General features: G+C 42.0%; 1 protein-coding gene across 1 annotated transcript; it reads right to left on the bottom strand.

Moving 5' to 3' along the window:
- LOC311135092 (actin nucleation-promoting factor WASL-like) lies at positions 1–25,678 on the bottom strand (the record flags this gene model as incomplete). The annotated part of the gene is made up of 12 exons (XM_084168960.1): positions 1–62; positions 317–425; positions 510–1,078; positions 1,718–1,735; positions 1,892–2,045; positions 14,611–14,653; positions 15,027–15,231; positions 18,668–18,691; positions 19,448–19,544; positions 19,642–19,728; positions 19,862–19,996; positions 25,574–25,678. The coding sequence occupies 12 exons, from the start codon at positions 25,676–25,678 to the stop codon at positions 1–3; spliced, it is 1,608 nt and encodes a 535-aa protein (XP_084025086.1).
- Positions 25,679–26,347: the final 669 nt, after the last annotated feature.

Consider the following 26,347-nt stretch of genomic DNA (forward strand, 5'->3'; position numbering starts at 1 on the left):
CTAGTCATCCCATTCGTCATCATCCTCAAAATCCTCTTCGTCATCATCATCTTCATCTTCATCTAGGATATGACAAAGCAAACTTGTAAACAAACCATAGTGATCTACATCTTTATATTGAGGGAAACTGGTAATAAAACAATTCAGATGAGTACTTAAATTCAGCGTCTTCACAGCTGCTCACCAATGCCTGCTCGGCACAAGACTGTATTCGGACGTTAAATTAAAGGCATTAGCTCAGCTCTCAGGCAAGGTTATTCCTCAAGCATGTGCTGTTAACTGAATCACTTCCATCACACTGACAGTGGGCACCTACCTGAGGAGTGGATGGCTTTGCTCCTCTTCTGCATTACTTCCATAAGTGCCCCCACTATACCTGCCGACGGAGCTGGTGTAGGGGAGCCAGAGTCTGGGCCGTCTGGTACCTGACACGCGCACACACACAGTTACAAACACACACAAACATGGAAATGCACACAAACATACACAGGCAAAGGTGGTACACTTACGGTTTTGAGCTGGATGCCCTGTCGTATCTGGTCGAGCAGCGCATCGCGCCCCACAGTGGTGGCCGGTGGCTTGGAGGCCAGTGCCTCCACTTTCTTCAGCTGGGTGCCCCCACGGATCTGCTCCAGCAGGGCCGATTTACCCCCCGAGCCCTGGGGTGAGTGGGACAACGGCACACCACAGTCCAGCTCTGGAGGGGGCAGGGGTCCAAGTGGGGGTGGTGGAGGAGGTGGTGGAGGAGGGGCTCCCCCGCCACCTGAGGGTGGTGCTGCTGGTGGGGGAGGCGGTGGTGGGGCATGGGGTGCTGCGTTGGCATGCAAGGGTGGAGGGGGAGGTGGTGGCTGGTGGTGGTGGCCCCCTCTGGTGGGGGGCGGGGGAGGAGGGGGGGCTCCTAGGGCGCCAGGCCTGGAGGGGGGGGGTGGAGGAGGGGCAGAGGTGGGGGCCCGAGAGGGTGGAGGTGGTGGCGGGGCACCCCGGCCACCTCGCAATGGTGGTGGGGGGGGAGCTGGGCCCGAGCTGTGGGGCGGGGGAGGGGGAGGTGGGCCTCCCCGAGAGGGAGGGGGTGGTGGGGCTGGGTGGGACAAAGACGGAAAGAGACGGAGAAAGAGAGAGAGAAGTCAGTTAAAGAGTCACAATATCCCATCCAGCAGGGTTCGAGTTACTGGGGTGCACAAGAGTACTGCTCGGTCCCATTACAAATCAGGGCTCTCTCACTTAATAGGCACTGAAAATAGCGTGTGCAACCCCATAAACGTTGTTTCCAATTATAGGTTACCCTCCAAGAGTTAATGTGTAATTCAAACCCTGTCATCCAGATACTCTGTTTCAAATCACTCCAATACACAGCCAAAACAACACCCAGCACAGCAACTTGGCAATTAACATCCAAAATCAAACAGTGCTAAAAACTAAAACACTCCACCACAAGTTTCCAATCCATGCTTGATTTTCTGAGTCGAGTAGTGGAATACCAGGAACCTCATTAATATTTTTTAAATCAGTTATACTTCTGGTACATTGACTGTTCAAGAGCTCAGAAATTCTGGCAACATTTTACATTATAGCCTTTCAACTCTGTTTATTTAAAATTCAGACAAACCACAAGCTAGTTAGCTTTATCCAGTCAAGCAGGTCAAAGCTCACACAGTCAACACCTGAGGCAGAATCACACCAACCACAACTCTATTGAAACACACAGATAGTTACCCACCACACCACCTGCGCGGCCCTGGAAAAATGCCACATAATTAAGCCCCATCTGGCTTGCACCATCTCATTACCAGTGGAGTGCATTCTCAACAAGGAAGTTCATCACATTCACAGTGGGTGGAATCCTTAATGCTTGAGATACACAGAACTCAGAGGGTGGTTCAGGTGAGCTCACCTTGCCTACGGAGCTCGTTCTTGACGGCCTCCACCCCTCCTTTCTTTTCGATGAAGTCGTAGATAACCTTGGAGGTCTCCTTGTCCTTCAGCTGGGCCTCTGAGATGCCACACATGTCAAACAGGTTCTTCAGCTCTGGGTCCAGGTTATTCAACTGGGACAGATAAATGGAGACAGAGAGAAAGACCTGGTCAGGACAATCCAAAACAGGCACATAGGACAGCATCTGTGGTGTTTTGTGGGCTACAATTACGCTGTACAACCATGACCTAAAATAAAAAAATGCAATGCCAATTTCATTTAACTCAGAAAACTTCTTATTGAGCACGCAATAATCAAATTACTTTGTCAATCTTTGTGACATTCTGCCATCAGGTGGATGAAAAGGGGAATTGCACCTGGTGGTGCGCACAACAATAACCCCAAGCACACATCAAAATCCACAAAGAAATGGTACATTGACCACAAAATCAACATTTTGAAATGGTCATCTCAGTCTCCAGACTTGAACCCCAATGAAAACCACCTGTGGTTTGAATTCAAGAGGGTAGTCCATAAGAGCAGACAAAGGATATCAAGGATCTGGAGAAATTCTGTATGGAGGAATGATCTAAGATCTCTCCAAATGTGTTCTCCAATTTCATAAAACATTTTAGAAAAAGGCTGTGTCGTTATCCTCTCAAGGGGCTGGTGCTAGAGCCCCAATCATTTTGACACATTTCTTTTGCATTTTTTTGTATTACTTGTTAAACAAACTCTTTCTCTTAGTAATTGTATTAGTATTAAATAATATAATAATTTCCCAATTTTTTTTGCATACGATATAGCTCAATATTTGTGTTATTCATTTTATTGTATTTTCTGGTCATCTTTATCAAGGGTGCCAATAATTATGGACCTGGCTGTATATTCAGGTGTCTGCTAAATGGCGCTTTATTGATGTAATTTGTTAAATCCACTTCAAAATCAGTGTAGATGAAGGGGAGGAGACAGGTTAAAGAAGGATTTTTAAGCCTCGAGACAACTGAGATAAGGATTGTGTATGTGCCATTCAGAGGGTGAATGGGCAAGACAAAATATTTAAGTGCCTTTGAACGGGGTATGGTAGTAGGTGCCAGGCACAACGGTTTGTGTCAATAACTGCAACGCTGCTAGGTTTTTCAAGCTCAACAGTTTCCCATGTGTATCAAGACTGGTTCACCACCCAAAGGACATCCAGCCAATTTGACACAGCTGTGCAAAGCATTGGAGTCATGGGCCAGCAACCCTGTGGAACGCTTTCGACACCTTGTAGAGTCCATGCCCCGATGAATTGAGGCTCTACATAGAATAGAGGAGCGCACTACAGAATATAGCCTAGTTGTTGTTCCTGTCCAGTTTGTAGCCTATTCAGTGCACCGTGGATTGGTCTGCCACTTCCCCTTGTACTGTAAAATACATTGAATCCCCTCCCCCTCATATAATTAACTCCAAATAATTTTCCACCAACAGGTTTCTGTGTCAATGCAACACACAACCAGTAAACAAAACATACCGACATGGTTTGCGTTTTCAACACCACAATAAATAGACAAACAGAAAACAGATCCTTCCCTACCTTGTAGGCTTACCCAGTATGAAAGGCTTGGCTTGACAAATCTCTGAATGTCATTAAACATTAAATCTGTTTTGTAACAGATGCCTCTTTCATCAACTTGCCTCTGTACAGTTTGGATTGCATATGATGCAGTAATACAAGGACTGAATGCACGTCTAATTTACACATCTCCATCTGGCTTTCGGGGTCACCTAATTTTTTAACATAGCTACATCTATGGGCTTTTATGTTTTTCTGTCGTGCGTAGTCTGTGGTTGCCTATATCATAGACTATGTATTGGATGACACTCCCGGTTTGGGCGGGAAATAGTGGGTTACCCGGAAGAAAAGTGATTCTCGGGATGGAACATTTTAAAAATACCAGGAAAATGTTGAACCCTAGTATGTAGCTTATTCTTTAGATGTTTGGGGCTGCAGGCAAAATCAAAGTGACACTGGACTGGCACACTTGCCAGTCGGTTTCCATCCAATTGGCAACAGATTTTCATGCGAATATTCTAAAACCTGCATAAAAACAATATCTACATTTCAGGGTTTAGTTTAGGAAAATTTGGCGACAGACAACGTGACCGGGAAGATTTTAATTTACCTGACATTTGAGAAATTTACCGGACATCCAAATGCATTCAGATCCGATTTGGTGTGGCCAGCGCCATCAATAAACAAGGAATATTGGTCAAATTAGCCACATTTAGGTGTCCTTAAAAACAGCATAAAACAAAAACACTACTCCTAGTGTTTCGATGTGTAGCACACGCTATTTTCAGTGCCTATAGACACCTTTTTTATTGGTTTTTAGTCTACTTTCCTAAAACAACAATTGTCCACCTCAGGTTCAGCTCTCGGAGATTTGAGCACTAAATGCATCAGGGCATTGCATGCATAGGTCTAGATGTCCATTGTATGATACTAATATTAACCTCTAAAAGTTTAAGCCGTTGGGCCTTTACTACTACAGTACCAGTCAAAAGTTTGGACTCACCTACTCATATTGTTTACTATTTTCTATATTGTAGAATAATAGTGAAGATATCAAAACTATGAAATAACACATATGGAATCATGTAGTAACCAAAAAAAGCTATTCTGCAAATAGCCAACCTTTTCCTTGATGACAGCTTTGCACACTCTTAGCATTCTCTCAACCAGCTTCACCTGGAATGCTTTTCCAACAGTCTTGATGGAGTTCCCACATATGCTGAGCACTTTTCCATCACTCCGTGGTCCGACTCATCCCAAACCATCCCGATGGGGTTGAGGTCGGGGGATTGTGGAAGTCAGGTCATCTGATGCAGCACTCCATCACTCTCCTTCTTGGTAAAATAGCCCTTACACAGCCTGGAGGTGTGTTGGGTCATTGTCCTGTTGAAATACAAATGATAGTCCCACTAAGCCCAACCCAAATGGGATGGCGTATCGCTGCAGAATGCTGTGGTAGCCATGCTGGGTAAGTGTGCCTTGAATTCTGAATAAATCACAGACAGTGTCACCAGCAAAGCACCCCCACACCATAACACCTGCTCCTTCACAATTGGAGATCATCCGTTCACCCACACCGTGTCTCATAAAGACACAGCAGTTGGAACCAAAAATCTCCAATTTGGACTCCAGACCAAAGGACAATTTGCTCGTGTTTCTTGGCCCAAGCAGGTCTCTTCTTCTTATTGGTGTCCCCCTAGACATGCTAACCTCTCACCATTACAATAACGGGAGGTTAGCCTTATTGGTGGGGTACGATATTTATGACTAACTTTCTCACTCATCATTATTCACAATTCATTGATGATTATCTGTAATCATCATAGCGTTCACATTTGTATTTACAATAAAAGTGACTCCAAAATGACACAATACATGATCTACCATTCATTTCTACTGGGCACAAAATACTCAAACACAACGAAAACAAAACAGCAAATGCATCCAACAAATTTGTAATCACAAGCTTGATGTAGTCATTGCGTGCTAGGAATATGGGACTAAATACTTAACTTTTGACTACTTTAATACACAAGTGAATGTCCCAATACTTATTCTCCCCTAAAAGTGCTGAAAAAGTTCACCTAATATGGATGAAAATACCCTCAAGTTAAAGCTGACAGTCTACACTTTAACCTCATAGTCATTGTATCATTTCAAATCCAAAGTGCTATGAGTACAGAGCCAAAACAAAGTCAACAAAAACTGTCACTGTCCCAATACTTTAGTAGCTCACTGTATTTAGGCTGTATTGAAGCGTTAGTTTCTAGGTGCGCAAGGAATATCCACTCAGATTGGAGAGCAGGCAGAGCATGTGTTAACTTTCCTGAATAACTGGGCCTGCCGGGAGCATATGTGGCTACATTATTATAGGACGACTTGGGAGAATGATGATCTGCAACAGACAGCGCATTCAGTATCAGAAGTAAAAACACAGCCAGACTAGCATGCTACTGTGCCTTTCCAGACCTTATAAACTGTCGAGAGTAGACCCACAACTGATCCAAATCGAACGGAACATTCAAAACACAGGGCTTTTGCGACGTTATTCAAATTACATTTTCACTGCAGAATGTTGTACTCACTTGAAAACAATAATGCAATTATTCATTGCATTGTGGTGTTGTAGACTAATCTAGGTAGGATCATTGTATTGTCCCTAAACAAGATCAATAGGGGAGATTTTTGAGCTGTGTCTCTCATGTCTTCACTGTTCTTTCATGTGCAATGATGCACTTGGCCTCTCTGCTGCCTATCAGCTATTCCTATTTGGCGCATGCAGGCAGATGAGGAAATTTGGCTAGAATGGAATAAATTATTTAGTAAAACCTGCAAAAGAGCGAATGTAAACCCCAAAATAAAAAAAGCACTACCCTCACCTGTGCCCAAAAATATAAAAAAAATAAACACACAACTCCCCCCAAAGCAACAAAAAAAGTTTGTCAACCCTCCCCTATTTTGGACCACCCCTCCCCCAGTAAATTGCGATCTGTCCCTTACAGAGACTGCAGGAATTGAGTAGGTCGCCTAGCATTTCATGCAGCGGTCTTATTACATTGTGTAGTTAATAAAGATCATTGTTTGCTATATCTGTGTTGAGGTTTGGTGTCCTATCCTCTGACGCTGGACCATACCGTCAAACAAAGGTGGTGGCATCATCAAGCTACTCTAACATGCTTTATTACATTACTTTGAGAAGCTCCATGGCACATTTATACATTTGCACGCAGGCCAGGTAGCCTAGGTCTAAACAGGTGAACAAACTTGGACAGGAGCGTTCCAAACAAAACATAATGAATAAATTGACAAAACCCGTCAATGGAATGAAATAAACCAAAAATTGTTTCTCACAAGTGTAACAAAGGTTATCCACTCTGACAATGAGAACGGTAAATGACTAATAATATATTGAATGCATTATCAGAAATTACCGTAACCAAACAATTATTGTAGATTAGAAATTATGGGAATTAACAGTAAATGTACAACTAGTGATATACAATATGTAAATGGGGGAATTGATAGACACTAACAATCAAAGGGCAAACAATTCACACAATGATGTTATGAAACAATAAATGCACACGAATTGGCGGGAGAGATGTGCCTTGTGCATCTAAGCTAGGGCTGGGCGGTATACTGATATTGATGCATGGACCTGTTTGGGTTATTGCTTTACCCTCTATAAGGTATTTCACTTTTATAGTTTACTCCGTTACTTGAGTCAGCTATATACAATATTTTGGCCCTATCGCCCAGCCCTAATTTAAGCCACACTCCCCTTCCTCTTGACTCAACATTTTAAATTATACACAAGAAACATTATCTTGACACATACTGTAGGCCTAAGGAATACTCTTACAAATGGCGTCAGGTTCAAAGAAGTAGCCATTTATGGAAAACCACTGCAATTTCGAAAAACAAATGCAATTTAACTTATTTTATCAATTTTATCAAATTGCTTTGCGTGCCAGGCAAATACCCTCGTGGCACGTCGAAAAGTAAATTCACACACTACGGAGATAGAGTGTACGTTAATGTAGTTTTTATGTCACAAAAGTGGTGGCTTCTTGTAATACACTACGTTATTCTACGTACTTTTGTACAACATGAAAATTGTGATGCGCCGTATTATTCCTTCCGCCGCCGTGGGGGCAGTGTCATCAAAGATATTTATAACTAACCCAAGATAGTTCATCTGTGTCTTTTACAGTGGGAGCAAATGAAGCGTAGTGGGCAGAACAAGCAGAGAGGTGGGCAGAGCCAAGCCCGAGTGAGAGATCCTATCGGCGCGCTGTAGCATATATTTGCATATTTCCGTTAGGGAACGCGTCCTCTGTGAAGTGCAAACTTTAGAAGGAGTGCAAACTCAATTCGACCTTGTACTCCTTCTAAACAACGCAACTTTTTAAAAAACTTTGGCAAAGCGTCAACTCTATAAAACTTATTTTCGTAACAGATTCTAGTTTTGGGAACAGAAAAATGTATTGAGATCAGATGTTTGCCCAGTTTCACCTAGTTCCATCCTCTCCCACTACCCACGACTGGACTTCCTCTCACTACCATATTTGGTGATGAGAAAACGTTCTAAACGGATGCTTCAGCTTTATAGCCCCTGTGAAGTGTCTGGGTTACCCTTTCTGTCTGTTGTGTCATCGCTTGGTTCCTTGATCTGATCTATAGGCTATAGCTATTAATCAAAGTAGCCTATTTTGCATTGATAATCTCAGTGACTTTTCAAACAGTAAACCAACCAACAAGAATTGACCCAAAAAGGTATTTTGTTTAGAAGTAATAACTAGTGATTCCAGGCTATTGTGAAATAGTAGAACCTGCTCTAGCCAACTGTGCTTTTTTCTTTGTGACCAAAACATGAAGTTCTATTTTTAGTTGATATCGAATGAATACACAAGCAGGATATTAAACTGGTATAATGTTTCGCTTAATATTTGCCAGGGTATATTTTTTTAAATTATAAATCTGATTATTTCGTATGGAGATGTGGGAAGCTAAAAAGGCTAGCTAGCTTGCTGCCAGCTAGCTACTACTAGCAAGGGAAGGCAACTCTTCCTTGCTTTCACAAAATGAAATTACAAAAATGTAAAACTTTGCTATCGCATCCTTGTGATTGGGAGTGGGGAACGGTGAGGATATTATGTTACCAAAAAGTGTCCACTGCTCCAGAAATCTCATTCTGTGCACGCACATCAACGGAGTGAACCTTTACGTTGACGATGCCTGTCTTAAGAGTGATGGACTGTGCCAACCCCGCGGCCTCCGCAACAGATTAGTCCACTGAGGAAGGCGCGAATCAGGCACGTGTCTAGTGTGCCATGACTTTTTTTTTTTTTTGCGACTGCTTGACAAAAACATATTCTCTTGACCAACAGCCTATCGTCCAAACAATGAACCAGTCGACTAAATGGGGTCAGCCCTATTATATATTATACAGTGCCTTCAGAAAGTATTCACACCCCTTGACTTCCCTTACAAAAAAGGGAATTTGCATATACTCCAGAATGTCATAAAGAGTGATCAGATGAATTCTGACTTTCAGATGAAAGTCCCTCTTTGCCATGAAAATGAACTTAATCCCCAAAAAACATTTTGTAAGTACGTTAAACAATGCATGAACATAACGTTTTGCGGTGTAAAGGACTTGCATTATGTTTAAAAGTGATAAACAGTGTTTTTCATGGTTGCAAAAGCGAGGGACGCAAATGCAACTGCAATTCAAGAACGACCCACCAGCTGCTTAGAGAGCCACTATATTGCAATGGATAGACAATTTATCCTATATTCCATGTCCATTTTTTATATCATCTTATCACTTTCTTTTGTTCTTCTTCCATTATTGTAGTTTTGTCTTCTCCCTCTACACAGATACCCACTTTTCGTTTGTTTTTGTTCATCATCTTCTTCCTCCTCTGGGAAACAAGTATTTTTACCCAACAATCTGTACTGCATGTTCTGACACATTATGTAACACCATTAACTTTAATCTTTGAGGTCTCCCTCAGGCTTTGTTGGTCTATTTTTCTCTCCCTGGGCATGAGCTATAGTGACAGGTCTCTTCAGGGCCACTAAGTGTGCTCACATTGCTCCTGTAAACCTATCTTGTTGATCCCCATACCCTTAAAAAAAAGGAGAACATCATTGGCAGACACTTTACACCCCTCCCCAAAAAACATTTCCACTGCATTTCAGCCCTGCCACAAAAGGACCAGCTGCCATCATGTTAGTGATTCTCTCGTTAACACAGGTCAGAGTGTTGACGGGGACAAGGCTAGAGATCACTCTGTCATGCTGATTGAGTTAGAATAACAGACTGGAAGCTTTAAAAGGAGGGTGGTGCTTGAAATCATTGTTCTTCCTCTGTTAACCATGGTTACCTGCAAGGAAACACATGCCGTCATCATTGCTTTGCACAAAAAGGGCTTCACAGGCAAGGATATTGCTGCTATTAAAATTGCACCTAAATCAACAGTTTTTCGGATCATCAAAACTTCAAGGAGAGAGGTTTAATTGTCGTGAAGAAGGCGTCAGGGCACCCAAGAAAGTCCAGCAAGCGCCAGGACCGTCATCTAAAATTGATTCAGCTGTGGGATCGGGGCACCACCAGTGCAGAGCTTGCTCAGGAATGGGAGCAGGCAGGTGTGAGTGCATCTGCACGCACAGTGAGGCGAACACTTTTGGAGGATGGCCTGGTGTCAAGAAGGGCAGCAAAGAAGCGACTTCTCTCCAGGAAAAACATCAGGGACAGACTGATATTCTGCAAAAGGTACCGGGATTGGACTGCTGAGGACTGGGGTAAAGTCATTTTCTCTGATGAATCCCCTTTCCGATTGTTTGGGGCATCCGGAAAACACCTTGTCCGGAGAAGACAAGGTGAGCGCTACCATCAGTCCTCTATCATGCCAACAGTAAAGCATCCTGAGACCATTCATGTGAGGGGTTGCTTCTCAGCCAAGGGAGTGGGCTCACTCACATTTTTGCCTAAGAACACAGCCATGAATAAAGAATGGTACCAACACCTCCTCTGAGAGCAACTTCTCCCAACCATCCAAGAAGAGTTTGGTGACGACCAATGCCTTTTCCAGCATGATGGAGCACCTTGCCATGAGGCAAAGGGTGATAACTAAGTGGCTGGGGGAACAAAACATCAACATTTTGGGTCCATGGCCAGTAAACTCCCCAGACCTTAATCCCATTGAGAATTTGTGGTCAATCCTCAAGAGGCGGGTGGACAAACAAAAACTCACAAATTCTGACAAACTCCAAGCATTGATTATGCAAGAATGGGCTCCCATCAGTAAGGATGTGGCCCAGAAGTTAATTGACAGCATGTCAGGGCGGATTGCAGAGGTCTTGAAAAAGAAAGGTCAACACAGCAAATATTGACTCTTTGCATAAACTTAATGTAATTGTCAATAAAAGCCTTTGACACTTATGGAATGCTTGTAATTATACTTCAGTATACCATAGTAAGATCTGACAAAAATATCTAAAAACACTGAAGCAGCAAACTTTGTGAAGACCAATACTTGTGTCATTCTCAAAACTTTTGACCACGACTGTACTGCAATCTTTTTTCATAAGGCTTTTTCCACATATTTAAAAACCGTTTGAGGTTAATGGCTGTGATAGGAACAAACTGAGGATGGCTCAACAACATTGTAGTTACGCCACAACACTAACCTAAAAGACAGAGTGAAAGGAAATAAGTCTGTACAGAATAAAAAATAAAAAATAAAAAAAACATCCTGTTTGCAATAAGGCACTAAAGTAATACTGCAAAGAAAATGTGGCAAAGAAATTCATGTTTTGTCCTGAATACAAAGCATTATCACCGAGTACCACTCTTCAAATGTTCAAGCATGGTGGTGGCTGCATCATGTTATGGATATGCTAGTCATCGGAATAGACAGTGGGAGAGAAATTCACCTTTCAGCAGGACAATAACCTAAAACTCAAGGCCAAATATACACTGGAGTTGCTTACCAAGACGACATTGAATGTTCCTGAGTGGCCTAGTTCCAGTTCGGACTTAAAATCGCCTTGAACATCTATGGCAAGACTTGAAAATGGCTGTCTAGCAGTGATCAGCAACCAACCCGACAGAGCTTGAAGAGTTATCCAGGTGTGCAAAGCTCTTAGAGACTTACGCACTTCTCAGTAGTTAGTATTCAGACTTACCTTATGAAGGTGCGTAACGGGCTTTGCAGACATGGTTCCCTTGCGTGCACTAAATACATGTAATTCAACCACTGAAAACCCTCCCACTTGTTGGCCAACAGATTTTCTCGTGGAGTTTTCATTCAATTGGGTTTTCAGTACATTTATCTTAAGCCATCCCTTTAAATACGGTGTACATTTAATTCAAATTTTGACGACAGACTAGAATACATTGAGAGAACGGGTTCAGAAATAGCTATCAATGAAAGAAAGCCATCTAAATAAATCTAAATATACAGTGCATTCGGAAAGTATTCAGACCCCTTGACTTTTCCACGTTGTTATATTACAGCCTTAATCTAAAATGGATTAAAACAAATATTTTCCTTATCACAATACACCATAATGACAACGCAAAAACAGGTTTTTAGACATTTTTGCTATTTTTAACATTTACATAAGTATTCAGACCCTTTACTTAGTACTTTGTTGAAGCGATTACAGCCTTGAGTCTTCTTGGGTATGACGCGACAAGCTTGGCACACCTGTATTTGGGGAGTTTCTCCCATTCTTCTCTGCAGATCCTCTCAAGCTCTGTCAGGTTGGATGGGGAGAGTCGCTGCACACTCCTGTGTTGTCTTGGCTGTGTGCTTAGGGTCATTGTCCTGTTGGAAGGTGAACCTTCGCCTCAGTCTGAGGTCCTGAGTGCTTTGGAGCATGTTTTTATCAAGGATCTCTCTGTACTTCGCTCCGTTTATCTTTCTCTCAATCCTGACTAGTCTCCCAGTCCCTGCCGCTGAAAAACATCCCCACAGCATGAGGCTGCCACCACCATGATTCACCGTAGGGATGGTGCCAGGTTTCCTCCAGACGTGACGCTTGGCCTTCAGGCCAAAGAAATCAATCTTGGTTTCATCAGACCAGAGAATCTTGTTTCTCATGGTCTGAAAGTCCTTTAGGTGCCTTCTGGCAAACTCCAAGCAGGCTGTCATGTGCCTTTTATTGAGGAGTGGCTTCCGTCTGGCCACTCTACTATAAAGGCCTGATTGGTGGTTGTCCTTCTGGAAGGTTCTCCCATCTTCACAGAGGAACTCCGGAGCTCTGTCAGAGTGACCATCGGGTTCTTGGTCACCTCGCTGACCAAGGCCCTTCTCCCCCGATTGCTCAGTTCTGCCAGGCGGCCAGCTCTAGGAAGAGTCTTGGTGGTTCCAAACTTCTTCCATTTAAGAATGATGGAGGCCACTGTAGTTCTTGGGGACTTTTAATGCTGCAGAAATTGTTTGGTACCCTTACCCAGATCTGTGCCTCGACACAATCCTGTCTCGGAGCTCTACGGACAATTCCTTCGACCTAATGGCTTGGTTTTTGCTCTGACATGCACTGTCAACTGTGGGACCTTATATAGACAGGTGTGTGCCTTTCCAAATCATGTCCAATCAATTGAATTTACCACAGGTGGACTCCAATCAAGTTGTAGAAACATCTCAAGGATGATCAATGGAAACAGGATGCACCTGAGCTCAATTTTGAGTCTCATAGCAAAGGGTCTGAATACTTACATAAATAAGGTATCTGTTTTTTATTTGTAATATATTTGCAAACATTTCTAAAAACCTGTTTTCGCTTTGTCATTATGGGGTATTTTGTGTGGATTGATGAGGATAAAAAATAATTTAATCAGTTTTAGAATAAGGCTGTAACGTAACAAAATGTTGAAAAAGTCAAGGGTCTGAATACTTTCCGAATGCAATGTATGCATATCCGTTTCAACAACTGGTAGATTTAAAAACACTGATCCTGTAGATTATTTTGGCAAATTTTAGGAAAGTATGAATTATTTAAAAAAATTAACGGGTTTGGCGAGCCTTCACGCACAAAATATATAAATGAATAAAAACATACTGTGGTTTACATTTACATTTTACATTTTTTATCCAGAGCGACTTACAGTTAGTGAGTGCATACATTATTTTTTGTATTATTATTATTTTTCCATACTGGCCCCCCGTGGGAATCAAACCCACAACCCTGGCGTTGCAAACGCCATGCTCTACCAACTGAGCTACATCCCTGCCGGCCATTTCCTCCCCTACCCTGGACGACGCTGGGCCAATTGTGCGCCGCCTCATGGGTCTCCTGGTCGCGGCCGGCTACGACAGAGCCTGGATTCGAACCAGGATATCTAGTGGCACAGCTAGCACTGCGATGCAGTGCCTTAGACCACTGCGCCACTGAGCACATTCAGTTTTTTAACCCATGGTAATGTTTGAATATTAGTGTACATAGAATTATAATAGGGAGAATAGTGTACAATAGTAGGCTATACCCTCTATTGCCTGCACTAACCATGGAACTGTGTGATGACACAGCCAATTATTGCACCATGCGGCAGGTTCAAACTGTTATGTTTTGGTCTACACTCGGCTCCATAACGATTCAATTAGCCTATGTGTCTTTTTTTAAATGATCAACTGTTACTAATGATCCTCAGCAACAACCACATGTTCATTTATGCGCGATTACCTCGGGTCGGAATCGGGGCCTATATGCTTAAGCCAACTTCTCTGACAGTTGTTGTCTGAATGGCATGACAATGATTGTCAGATGACTAATTGTTAGGTCTAATATTGGCAAAAAAATTTAGTTACATTAAACATTACGTTTTGGGCAACACTTCCAAGCATATCAAAGTGATGGTAATGATTGATGAACTACAGAACACAGGTATTTTATGAGGACCAACTGACTTATGACTTGCGCTACTGAAGCATAGCTTCCCAAAACAGTGACAAACAATTTTCTGGAATATTCCGGGTTGCAGGAGAGGCTTGTATGACGGCATTGGATGCATGATAAGTATGCGCTGTATACAAATGAGGCCATTGTGTGGGTCAATCATGGGTCGGCCACACAGGTCACCATTGTGTGCCCATGAAGGATCCGGTGTGTGTGTGTGTGTGGTACTCACATCGAAGCCTGTGCTTGGGTCCCAGCCCACATGGCCGATGTGCCTGAAGAGAGAGACACATGACAGACAGGGATGAGCACATACATACACGTGTACTCACAAGCAAGCCGATTGACAAACGTGTGTAGGTGTGCATTTCACACGCAGCAACAAACACGTGCAAGCACAGACACTCATGTAAGACCACTCACTTATGCGCACACACACACACACACACACATTTATGAATGCAGACAAACACAACTGAGCCACTGAAGAGGTTCTCAAGACACAAAGAACACCCTCAAACATGAGTGACAAGCTCAATCCGTTACACAACTTCAGAGAACAAACATTCAGAAAAACTCCAGCTGCGCTACATTTATCTACACAGACCCGTCTGAAGTGTACTCTAGACGGAAGTGTGGTCCACTCACTGGAAGTTGCTGGGGGTGCCTATGTCTGCCTTGGTGAGCTTCTTCCTCTTGCCCTTGACTTTCTTCTCCTTCTTGCTGAGGCTGCTGTGCAGCATGTTGTTGAGGTGGTGTGGCTGTGGAAGCTGCTGCTGCTGGGAGTTGTGGAAGCGCACATTGTTAATCTCTGGGTTCTTGATGTCCACTGTGGCCATAGGGAGAGCCGGGCCTATAGTAGGAGGGAGAGATGGAGGAAGAAAATGAGAAACTGTTAGAACTAGAAGCTCAGAACCAGTGCTGGGAAGCTCAGAAGCAGTGTTTCTCTCATGAAATGAGGTGGAGCCAATCCAAAAGGTTGTCCTTTGATTTCTTAGCATACTTCACAAGTTGTATTACACCAAGGCCAGATAGATCATACACAACCCTTTTAAATTATTAATAAAAAGTAACATTTACTTTGCATACTTGACTGGTAGTAAACTTACTTTGCATAACTTGGCCTGTGTTGGCCTGTGTTGTGACTATGGTAGTCTTTGAACCCATCAATATCGCAATCTTAAAATGTAAATATCAATATCTCTCTCTCTCTATCTATCTATATATTTATTTTTACATTGAAACAAGGGAAAACGTTCAGGACTGAGCAAGACAGCTGACAATGCAGGACCACACACAATAAAACACTAGTCTTTCGATGTATTTAGCACTATTTCAAAATAGTGTACAGACAAGAAACAATAGAGGGCACTAATTGTCTATACACATGCCAGTGCCTTTGTGAATATCTAGAACCCGAACACCAGCATAGGCGCCAAACAACAACAAAGTCAGTATAAATTCCATTTAAATTATAATTCAAAGATTTTACATTTATCCAAAGAAATTGCATAATTATGTAAATCATGTGCATTCATTTCTTAATTCACTAGAATTTAAATGGGATCATGGACATGAACTCTGCCTGACGACAACCCTACCGTTAAACACCTCTCTCAGCCAGCTCTTAATCCTCGGTTCCTCTAGCACCACACACCCCTTCTTTTCCTCTTCCTCTTCATATTCCTTCTCTTTCTCTTCCTCAAAAGAACAGGGGCAGAACAATGGCATATAAAACCCATCCACTAGCAGCACTGGACACCCAAGCAGACCCAACCAGTCTTCCAACTTCAACTCACTGTCCAATGACTCTGTTAAAGACAGGCTTGATAAAGAAGTTGTGCAATTCATCCTTGTTCCATCCATATGATACAGTGTTGGGTAGACCAACTGACTAGCGAGGCTCTCAGACTGCCTGTGGCTACGCCAAGGAATAGCACAGCAGTCTTTTACAGACAACTAAAGAAACGGTGACAGAATCAATCTGGTTCAAAGCCAGTGCCTGTCCTCCCATTGTGTGTGTATGCGTGTGTGTTTGTTTCTTATGTGACATCAGTTGAGTCAAACCCAGTCATACAAAAAACAGAGCTATGGCCAACTTCAGAGCTGGGAGCCATGTTGCTCCTTGGACAATTCATCTTGACCATCTAGTGCTTGGTTTAAAATTCTGCCAATTCTTTGGACTGTTAATGGTAAAAAATGACCCAGGAGGCACCAACATGGCTGCTATCAAATTAACGCAATGTTGTCTAGGAACATTATAATAATGACTTCTGATTGAAACTGCAATGGCCAACTAAAACAGAGCTACAGTAGTTCTGTGAACTATTCTTGCATGAGGAATAACCTTGCATGAGACCTAGGTTAGGCTTCAGTTCAGCAGGCTAACAGTCTTATGGCATGCAGATGATTCGGGTCCAACCCCAGTTAGTCACACAAACTCTCATGGTGTGGTCAAACCTTCCCTCTGTCCAGGCATTTGATCACGCTCCTCAAATCCATGTTAATCTCCACAAAATGCAGATGGATCAGACATAAATCAGTAATCTACAGCTAATCCCAACCAAATCCCTGGATTTCCTACAAATGTTAGAAGTCTCAGCTATCAACGAGGACTTTGAAAGCTCCTTCGCCTTGAGACATGTTTACCCTTATCATTCCACTTCATTGGGATCTTTCAATTGACAACTTCCAACGAATCTATGTAGTGGTACCATACAGATGGTTGTCTTTGGCTGTATGAAAGTCAATGATTGACAGATAATGTCAATGGTTATCCTGTCCATATTAGGGTTCAGAAACCTCATAAATGTAATGATTAAATATCACAAATATTAAAGTGCTTCCTTCCCCAAAGCACACACTGTCAGCATAACAGTGAATTATGACAAGGAAAACAAAAGGAACATATTGAGGGAGGGAGGGAAGCAAAAAAGGAAATAACTCCTAAAGAAAAGACCTCAAGACTTCTCCATCATGGTTGACAACTCCCCGGTGTCCCCCTCCCTGAGTGCAAAGAACCATGGAGTGACCCTGGACAACACCCTGTCATGTCTGAAAACATAAAAGTGGTGACCTGCTCCTGCAGGTTCATGCTCTAGAACCCTCAAACTCAACTCTGGACCTTGAAGCCAGTTCCACTGCATTTTTTCATTGTTCCCATCTAATCAGGGACTGATTTAGACCTGGGACACCAGGTGTGTGCAATTAACTATCAAGTAGAACAGAAAACCAGCAGGCTCCGGACCTCGTAGGGTCAGAGTTGAGTACCCCTGCTCTAGAACATCTTTAGAGTATGACCCTTCCTCACACAGAAAGCGGCACAGGTCCTAATCCAGGCACTTGTCATCTCCCGTCTAGACTACTGCAACACTCTGTTGGCTGGCCTCCCTGCTTGTGCCATGATACCCCTGCAACTTATCCAGAACGCCGCAGCCCGCCTTGTGTTCAACCTTCCCAAGTTCTCCCATGTCACCCCGCTCCTCCGCACAATCCACTGGCTTCCAGTCGAAGCTCGGATCCACTACAAAACCAGTGTTGCCTACGGAGCAGTAAGGGGAACTGCCCCTCCCTACCATCAGGCTATGCTCAAACCCTACAACCCAACCCGAGCACTCCATTCTGCCACCTTTGGTCTCTTGGCCCTCCCACCCCTACGGGGGTTCAGCTCTCGCTCAGCCCAGTCAAAGCTCTTCTCTGTTCTGGCACCCCAATGGTGGAACCAGCTTCCCCCTGACGCTAGGACAGCAGTCCCTGCCCATCTTCCAAAAACATCTGAAACCCTACCTCTTCAAAGAGTATCTTAAATGAATCCCAGAGCGATTTTAGCCCATAGTACATTACATTCAAGGTATGCTGTATACAAGTCTGTGAGAAGGCTGATTTAAAGAGAGAGTGTTGGCAGTTGGACACGTACTGAGTGACCCATGTGGTTTACACATGGCACACAGGGGGCCTCATGCTGCACAGATGAACCCTAAGGCACAATGTTGGGGCTAAACATTAGTGTCAACTCAGAGTGAGTGAGTGTGTACTCATAAGCATTATATTTAGCCTATTTCTTTACAGGAAATGACCAGTCGTATCATGCCATATTGCAGAGGGGTGTATGTGTGTGTTTGTGTGTGTAGACATGCATGTACACCAATACATGTGATTTTGCTTGACTGATTATAGGAGACCTATGCTTTTAAATCATAAAATAGCCAAGGATTATATTTCACTGAAACATGTTGAAGGTCAAATTTGGACTATACAAATTGGTACAAATCAAAGAATGGACAACATACCATTTGCAGGGTCACATCTTTTTTCTGCAAAACAAAATGGGAACAATTATAATTTCGCAGCCAATTCAAGTTGGCTTAGCCACAGCTATCAGAGCGACAGAGATGTATATGGAAGCGTGAAAGGACAAGCAAAGTGTCTGGAAAGCGTTCAGAGTTAGTTTATGAGAGTCAGATGGACAGACAAAAATAGGATGGAAGTGTATGGAAAGGTAGCCACCGGCAGGTTGTTGAGAATACCAGTTCCATTCAGATCCTGCCCGCCAAATGCTTTTTCAGAAAATATGCAAAAACAAGAAAAATACTACTGGAAGAACAGTACAGAATGAAAGCTAGCTGTCCCTACCATACCATTACAGTACCCACTTTCCCTGCCCCACGTCTTTGAAAGCTCACTCCTCACAGCAAGAGCAGCAAACTTCAAAGGCCGGCATGCAGAGAGAAACAGAGAAGGATTGAGAGAAGCCAGAGAGGAACACCACTGCAGATATATCACTGAGTTTCCAACAGAAACCAGCAGGAAAATTTGACACAGGGCTCAAATCCAAAACAATTCCTAGACCCTTGTTGACCCAAAATGAACCCCCTCGCCGATCTGAGTTACAAGATAGGTCTCAGGTAATATGAGGGATTGGTTTGAGATTGGGCCCTGTGGTCTTGTTAGTAGTAGCACAGGAAGATAAATTGGAGCTTCCTCCCCTTCCTCTGTCCAGAGGGTGAAAGGTTCAGGTACTGAGAAAGCAGAGGTAGTGTAGACTGAGCATGCGGAGCCACTGTAGTTACCCGTTTTACGTTGGCGTCTGCCGAGTAGGTCGTTAAGTGCGGCTCTAAATCGCTTGGCCTCTTCCTCACTAGCAAAGTTCAGGCCTACCTGGCAGTTCTGGTGATAAAGAGAGGAAAGAAAGATCAGTATTTTAATTTAAGACACTGTCTACGTGGGGTCCAAAAGCTTTCAAGTGGCGAGATATCATACTTACATCTCCTGCGAACGAAATGAAATACGACCTAGAGCTGTTGATTGAGAAGTTATTGTAGAGCTCCTGTTCAAACATGGTTTTCCCTTCCTGAAAAGAGAGAGAAATAACATTCATTACTGAACTGCCTTTTAGCAGCAGAGGGAATTCCTCAGGAAAGGGACTCAGTGTTAGGCTAGTGAGGCTAGGCTAGCTTCAACCATCCTCCCTCTACTTCACTCACCTTGATGTCAAAGACCCTGATGAAGTAGGACCTCAGAGGGTTATCCTTAATCAGACAGGCCACTCCGCAGCACCTCTTCACCCAGGATGAGCTTCTGTCTGCCCCATACACCTGGACCACCGCTGAGCACAGGGTCTGAGGACGAATTCACAGTGGGAGTGTGTGAGCGTTACAGCAAAGTAAAAACACTATAGTGACACATACAGAGACACAGAATTTGTAAAATGTTTTGTTAATAAAATGTGATTAAGAAGTGCAGCGTTGGATTGCACATTATCTTCTTTCTTCACGAAACTTGCCTAACTAGTGGAATGCCTCTAGGGGGCAATGTGTAAGTGATGGCCATATAGAGGAAGAGGAACACATCCACGAACAGGAAACACTGATTACTTGCCCCGAGAGCATAGTACAATGTTTGCAAATAATACACCCTGAGCAGACCTGATAGAGAATGATGACAGACATAGCCAATGGCCACAAAATCCATGCTTGGTTTGCTTCAAGGACACAGGGAGCGACCTGTGCCAATCACAAAACGAGACAATGAGGAAGAGGAAATACCACTCTGGCTTGCTTCCTCTTCAGTGATTTATTATTGCGGGTAGGAGAGAAAGAACATGAGGAAGCATTTCTCTCCTCAAACTCACACCTCATCATAACACAGGAAAGGTCACTGGCCAGACGATAAAAATCGGTTTAATTTTTTGCCTGATTCAGTTTTTTTTATTCTGTATTCCCTCTTGGTTTATCCAGGTTTCCGATATTCCCAGTTATCAGGTTTTCACTCTCAAAATCACACCTTGAAAGAAAAAAAAAAAAAAAGGGAGAAAAAGAGAGATGTTCTAAGTCCACAAAAATGTTTACATAGTGTTTTTTTCTGGATCAAAATGGGATCAGATGGTGGGCAACCAAATATTTTAGAGACCGTCCTCTTGGCCACAGAGACAACATTTTGCTGTTTTAATGCTAATTTCCTGCAATTCTACACATTATGCCATGGGTCAGAGAAATTTAGAGTTAGAAAGCTAATTTCCTTCAATTGTAAAAATGTTGCCATGTGGCGGAAATAATTTTACAGTTTTAAAGCTAGTTTCCTGCAATTGTACACACTTTATCCATGGCTTATGCCATCTGAGAAACTCGAACATTATAACAAAATCAATGGCGGCACCATGCTATGACACTTTTGGAATTTTAGATTCTCCCTGACTGTCTAGTTGTTATTTTTGTGATTGTTAGTTCTCAAAGATTATCTTATTTAAAAAACATATATAGATCAAATATAAATTCTACATTCAGTACTTTATATCTGGTATTAGTCATTTAAGTTTACACTAAAAACGTTTATTTCATATATATATATATATATATATATATATATATATATATATAGAAATAAACGTTTTTAGTGTAAACTTAAATGACTAAAACCAGATATAAAGTACTGAATGTAGAATTTATGTTTGATCTATATATATATATATATATATATATATATATATATATATATATATATATATATATATATATATATATATATATATATACACACACTACCGTTCAAAAGTTTGGGGTCACTTAGAAATGTCCTTGTTTTCTAAAGAAAAGCAATTGTTTTGTCCATTAAAATAACAAATTGATCAAAAATACAGTGTAGACGTTGTTAATGTTGTAAATGGCTATTGCAGCTGGAAACGGCTGATTTTTTTATGGAATATCTACATAGGCGTACAGTGGCCCATTATCAGCAACAATCAGTCCTGTGTTCCAATGGCACGTTGTGTTTGCTAATCCAAGTTTATCATTTTAAAAGGCTAATTGATCATTAGAAAACCCTTTTGCAATTACGTTAGCACAGATGAAAACTGTTGTGCTGATTAAAGAAGCAATAAAACTGACCTTCTTGAGACTAGTTGAGTATCTGGAGCATCAGCAATTGTGAGTTCAATTACAGGCTCAAAATGGCCAGAAACAAAGATCTGAGCAAGAGGACAAATACATGAGTGTCTAGTTTGAGAAACAGGCGCCTCCTCACAGGTCCTCAACTGGCAGCTTCAATAAATAGTACCCGCAAAACACCAGTCTCAACGTCAACAGTGAAGAGGCAACTCCGGAATGCTGACCTTCTAGGCAGAGTTGCAAAGAAAAAGCCATATCTAAGACTGGCCAATAAAAATAAAAGATTAAAGATGAAAGTTATTTGTTTCTGGCCATTTTGAGCCTGTAATCGAACCCACAATTGCTGATGCTCCAAATACTCAACTAGTCTCAAGAAGGCCAGTTTTATTGCTTCTTTAAAATCAGCACAACAGTTTTCAGCTGTGCTAACATAATTGCAAAAGGGTTTTCTAATGATCAATTAGCCTTTTAAAATGATCAACTTGGATTAGCAAACATAACGTGCCATTGGAACACAGGACTGATGGTTGCTGATAATGGGCCTCTGTACGCCTATGTAGATATTCCATTTTTTTTTTTTTTATCAGCCGTTTCCAGCTACAATAGCCATTTACAACATTAACAATGTCTACACTGTATTTCTGATCAATTTGATGTTATTTTAAAAGGACAAAAAAATTGCTTTTCTTTCAAAAACAAGGACATTTAAGTGACCCCAAACTTTTGAACAGTACCAGTCAAAGGTTTGGACACACCTACTCATTACAGTTTTTATTTTATTTATTTTTTTACTATTTTCTACATTGTAGAATAATAGTGAAGACAGCAAAACTATGAAATAACATATATGGAATCATGTAGTAACCAAAAAAGTGTTAAACAAATCTAAATACATTTTAGATTCTTCAAAGTAGCCACCTTTTGCCTTGATGACAGCTTTGCACACTCTTGGCATTCTCTCAACCAGCTTCACCTGGAATGCTTTTCCAACAGCCTTGAAGGAGTTCCCACATATGCTGAGTACTTGTTGGCTGCTTTTCCTTCACTCTGCAGTCCAACTCATCCAAAACCATATCAAATGGGTTGAGGTCGGGTGATTGTGGAGGCCAGGTCATCTGATGCAGCACTCCATCACTCTCCTTCTTGGTAAAATAGCCCTTACACAGCCTGGAGGTGTGTTTCGGGTCATTGTCCTGTTGAAAAACAAATTATAGTCCCACTAAGCGCAAACCCGATGGGATGCCGTATTGCTGCAGAATGATGTGGTAGCCATGCTGGTCAAGTGTGCCTTGAATTTTAAATAAATCACCAACAGTGTCACCAGCAAAGCACCCCCACACCTCCTCCTCCATGCTTCTCGGTGGGAACCACACATGCAGAGATCATCCGTTCACCTACTCTGCGTCTCACAAAGACACGGCGTTTGGAACCGAAAATGTCAAATTTGGACTCCAGACCAAAGGACACATTTCCACCGGTCTAATGTCCATTGCTCGTGTTTTTTGGCCCGAGCAGGTCTCTTCTTCTTTTTGGTTATTTAGTAGTGGTTTCTTTGCAGAAATTCGACCATGAAGGCCTGATTCCCGCAGTCTCCTCTGAACAGTTGATGTTGAGATGTGTCTGTTAATTGAACTCTGTGAAGCATTTATTTGGACTGCAATTTCTGAAGCTGGTAACTCTAATGAACTTATCCTCTGCAGCAGTGGTAACTCTAGGTCTTCCATTCCTGTGGCGGTCTTCATAAGAGCCAGTTTCATCGTAGCGCTTGATGGTTTTTGCGACTGCACTTGAAGAAACACTCAAAGTTTTTTAAATGTTCTGGATTGACTGACCTGTTTTAAAGTAATGATGGACTGTCGTTTCTCTTTGCTTATTTGAGCGGTTCTTGCCATAATATGGACTTGGTCTTTTACCAAATAGGGCTATCTTCTTTATGCCAACCCTACCTTGTCACAACAACTGATTGGCTCAAACGCATTAAGAAGGAAAGAAATTCCACAAATTAACTTTTAACAAGGCACACCTGTTAATTGAAATGCATTCCAGGTGACTACCTCATGGAGCTGGTTGAGAGAATGCCAAGCGTGTGCAAAGGTGTCATCAAGGCAAAGGGTGGCTAATTGAAGAATCTCAAATATAAAATATATTTTGATTTGTCTAACACTTTTTTGGTTACTACATGATTCCATGTGTTATTTAATAATAATAATAATAATAATAATAATAATAATAATAATAATAATGCCATTTAGCAGATGCTTTTATCCAAAGCGACTTACAGTCATGCGTGCATAATTTTTTTGTGTGTCTTCACTACAATGTAGAAAATAGTAAACATAAAGAAAAACCCTGGAATGAGTAGGTGTGTCCAAACTTTTGACTGGTACCGTATATATATTTATTATTTTTATATTGGTTGTGGCGGCAATGATTTAGCAGCGGCGGCCCGCTGCTGCTAAATGAATATAGGGGAAACACTGTTAAACCACATCAGGAGACCACTTCAATTCAAGTGCACACCTGTCAGAGACAATTGTTTGTTTATCGATGTTTCTATAGCGCTCAAGTGATTGCAGAGTTTGCTAAACAAATGGCCACTGGATTGATGCAAATAATCATGATATCATTCTGCCAGGTAGACATAGGCTCCTTTGTAGTTAACATTTCATTGATAATAAAGGTTTGCGAGTCTGAAAGTGTAGACAGAGGTGTGCGCCACACACAGACAGAGGCATAAATCAATCCAGATCAGTATGTTCCCAATTCCCATGGTAGGACACATGTTATGGGATAAAAAGAACACACATCAAGCTATGGCTCTGTCTTACTAGACCCTCTTGACTTACAGCAAATGGTGATATTATAATGTGATTTATTTGGACAGTGTACTGTAGGCTATAGTAGTCGTTCCACTGGGCTCTCATTTGACACTTTTGCTCATCTAATGCAGCTTCTCAATAATAAACAGATTTGACTTTCACCTTTACAAAAACAATTGCAGTAAAAGTGCAGTAACTGTAGTCGACTATTTTTGGATGCAGTATTTGCAGCATACTGCTGTTATACTTCACTATAACTGCAGTTATACTGCACTCTGACTGCAATCTTTTTTTCGTAAGGACACAAATACCTTCTTAGCCTTTAGCGTTGGGAAAATAGTTGCTTCTTCACGCAAGGAGCCTGTGTTATCTGTGTAAACAATGGCTCGTGTAAACAATGGGACGAAGTAAGGACAATATGTATGTTCTGAACATAATCCATATTGTGCAAACACCGGCTAATGTCTTCCCTCGGTAAATTGCGATGGCTGTCAAATACAAACAAAATACTAACGTGCAAACATGCCAGACTGCAGTGCATCAGTTGGTTGAGTAAATTGTCAATTTTATATCACCCACAGTAGTGCAACCTTAGCTTAGGTCAACACTGTATCGGTCATGTTTATTAATTATGGGGTATGTGCTGCATAGGCTAAAAACAATGACCTTTGCATTACTGTTTACAGCCAGGCGAAAACCACTAATACTTCAGAGGCATACGTTTACATTTCCAAGCCAATTTCTTGACAGCAAATCCCTCTGACAGGCAAACAGCTCTGCTTGCTCAAAGTCTGCATCGTTCCAGCAAAGCCATAGAAAAAGCTGCTGAGCTGTCATGCGTCTTATCGGCCTACAGCCAGGTTTTTGCCTAACGTTAGCCTACATAACACTAACATTTAGCAAATAGCCGAACACATTCTTTTTGCAACGGTGCAGGTAGACAAATTGCACTTGAACTTGAGAGCTTGGCATGGTCGTAAACAAGACAACTTACAATGCATTTCCTGCCCAGGTAGTTGAAGAGGCATTCGTTCTCTTGCGGGGTGAGGAATATGGAGCCAATATTTCCAACCCGCCGTTGCTGAGGATGGCTATTCATGTTCGCAAATAATTTCTAGATAAACAAAATTAACTGTTTTACTCTTGAACATTACATAAAATTCGTGCAGCCTTTGATCGCCATGGCCTGCAAACGGATCATCTCATGGCGTTGTTTCTAAGGTAGAGGTCTGCAAAATGAAATATTTCAGGATCCTGGTTGTTGGATAACAACCTCCATGACCCAGTCGCCTGGAATAAACCGTGGGAACCCCAATCTTTGCAGTGGGCAAATTCTAAACTTTCATTCGGAACTCCAGCTGCAACATCGATACATCCATCCAACATGGCAGTGTAAAGGAACAACCATTCTAATGAAGAAGAGAGGGGTCGTGTAGAAATAAAATAAAAAATATAAATTTGAAGAGCAGGGCTTCCCGAACGAAATTAATTTGCATTAAAAAAAGATTTTGCCTGTCGTCTTTAAATGTTCTGGTGTTAGAATATAACGAGGATTCCAACATATCCCGAACGATGAAATGGTCTAGCCCTATTTCCCAGTGGATTCTGCAACAGGAATGCAGTATGCTGAGGGGGTGCGCGTGGAGCTGGGCAGAGGGTGTTTGTTATTTATGAGGGAGGAGCTACTGCTGTTGTCAAGAGAGGGTTACAATGTTACATATGTACAATATAGCCTACTTATTTATTACATTTTGGGCACATACACTTG

This window comes from Coregonus lavaretus (genome assembly GCF_964263955.1).
Source record: "Coregonus lavaretus genome assembly, chromosome: 9".
Lineage (NCBI taxonomy): Eukaryota > Metazoa > Chordata > Actinopteri > Salmoniformes > Salmonidae > Coregonus > Coregonus lavaretus.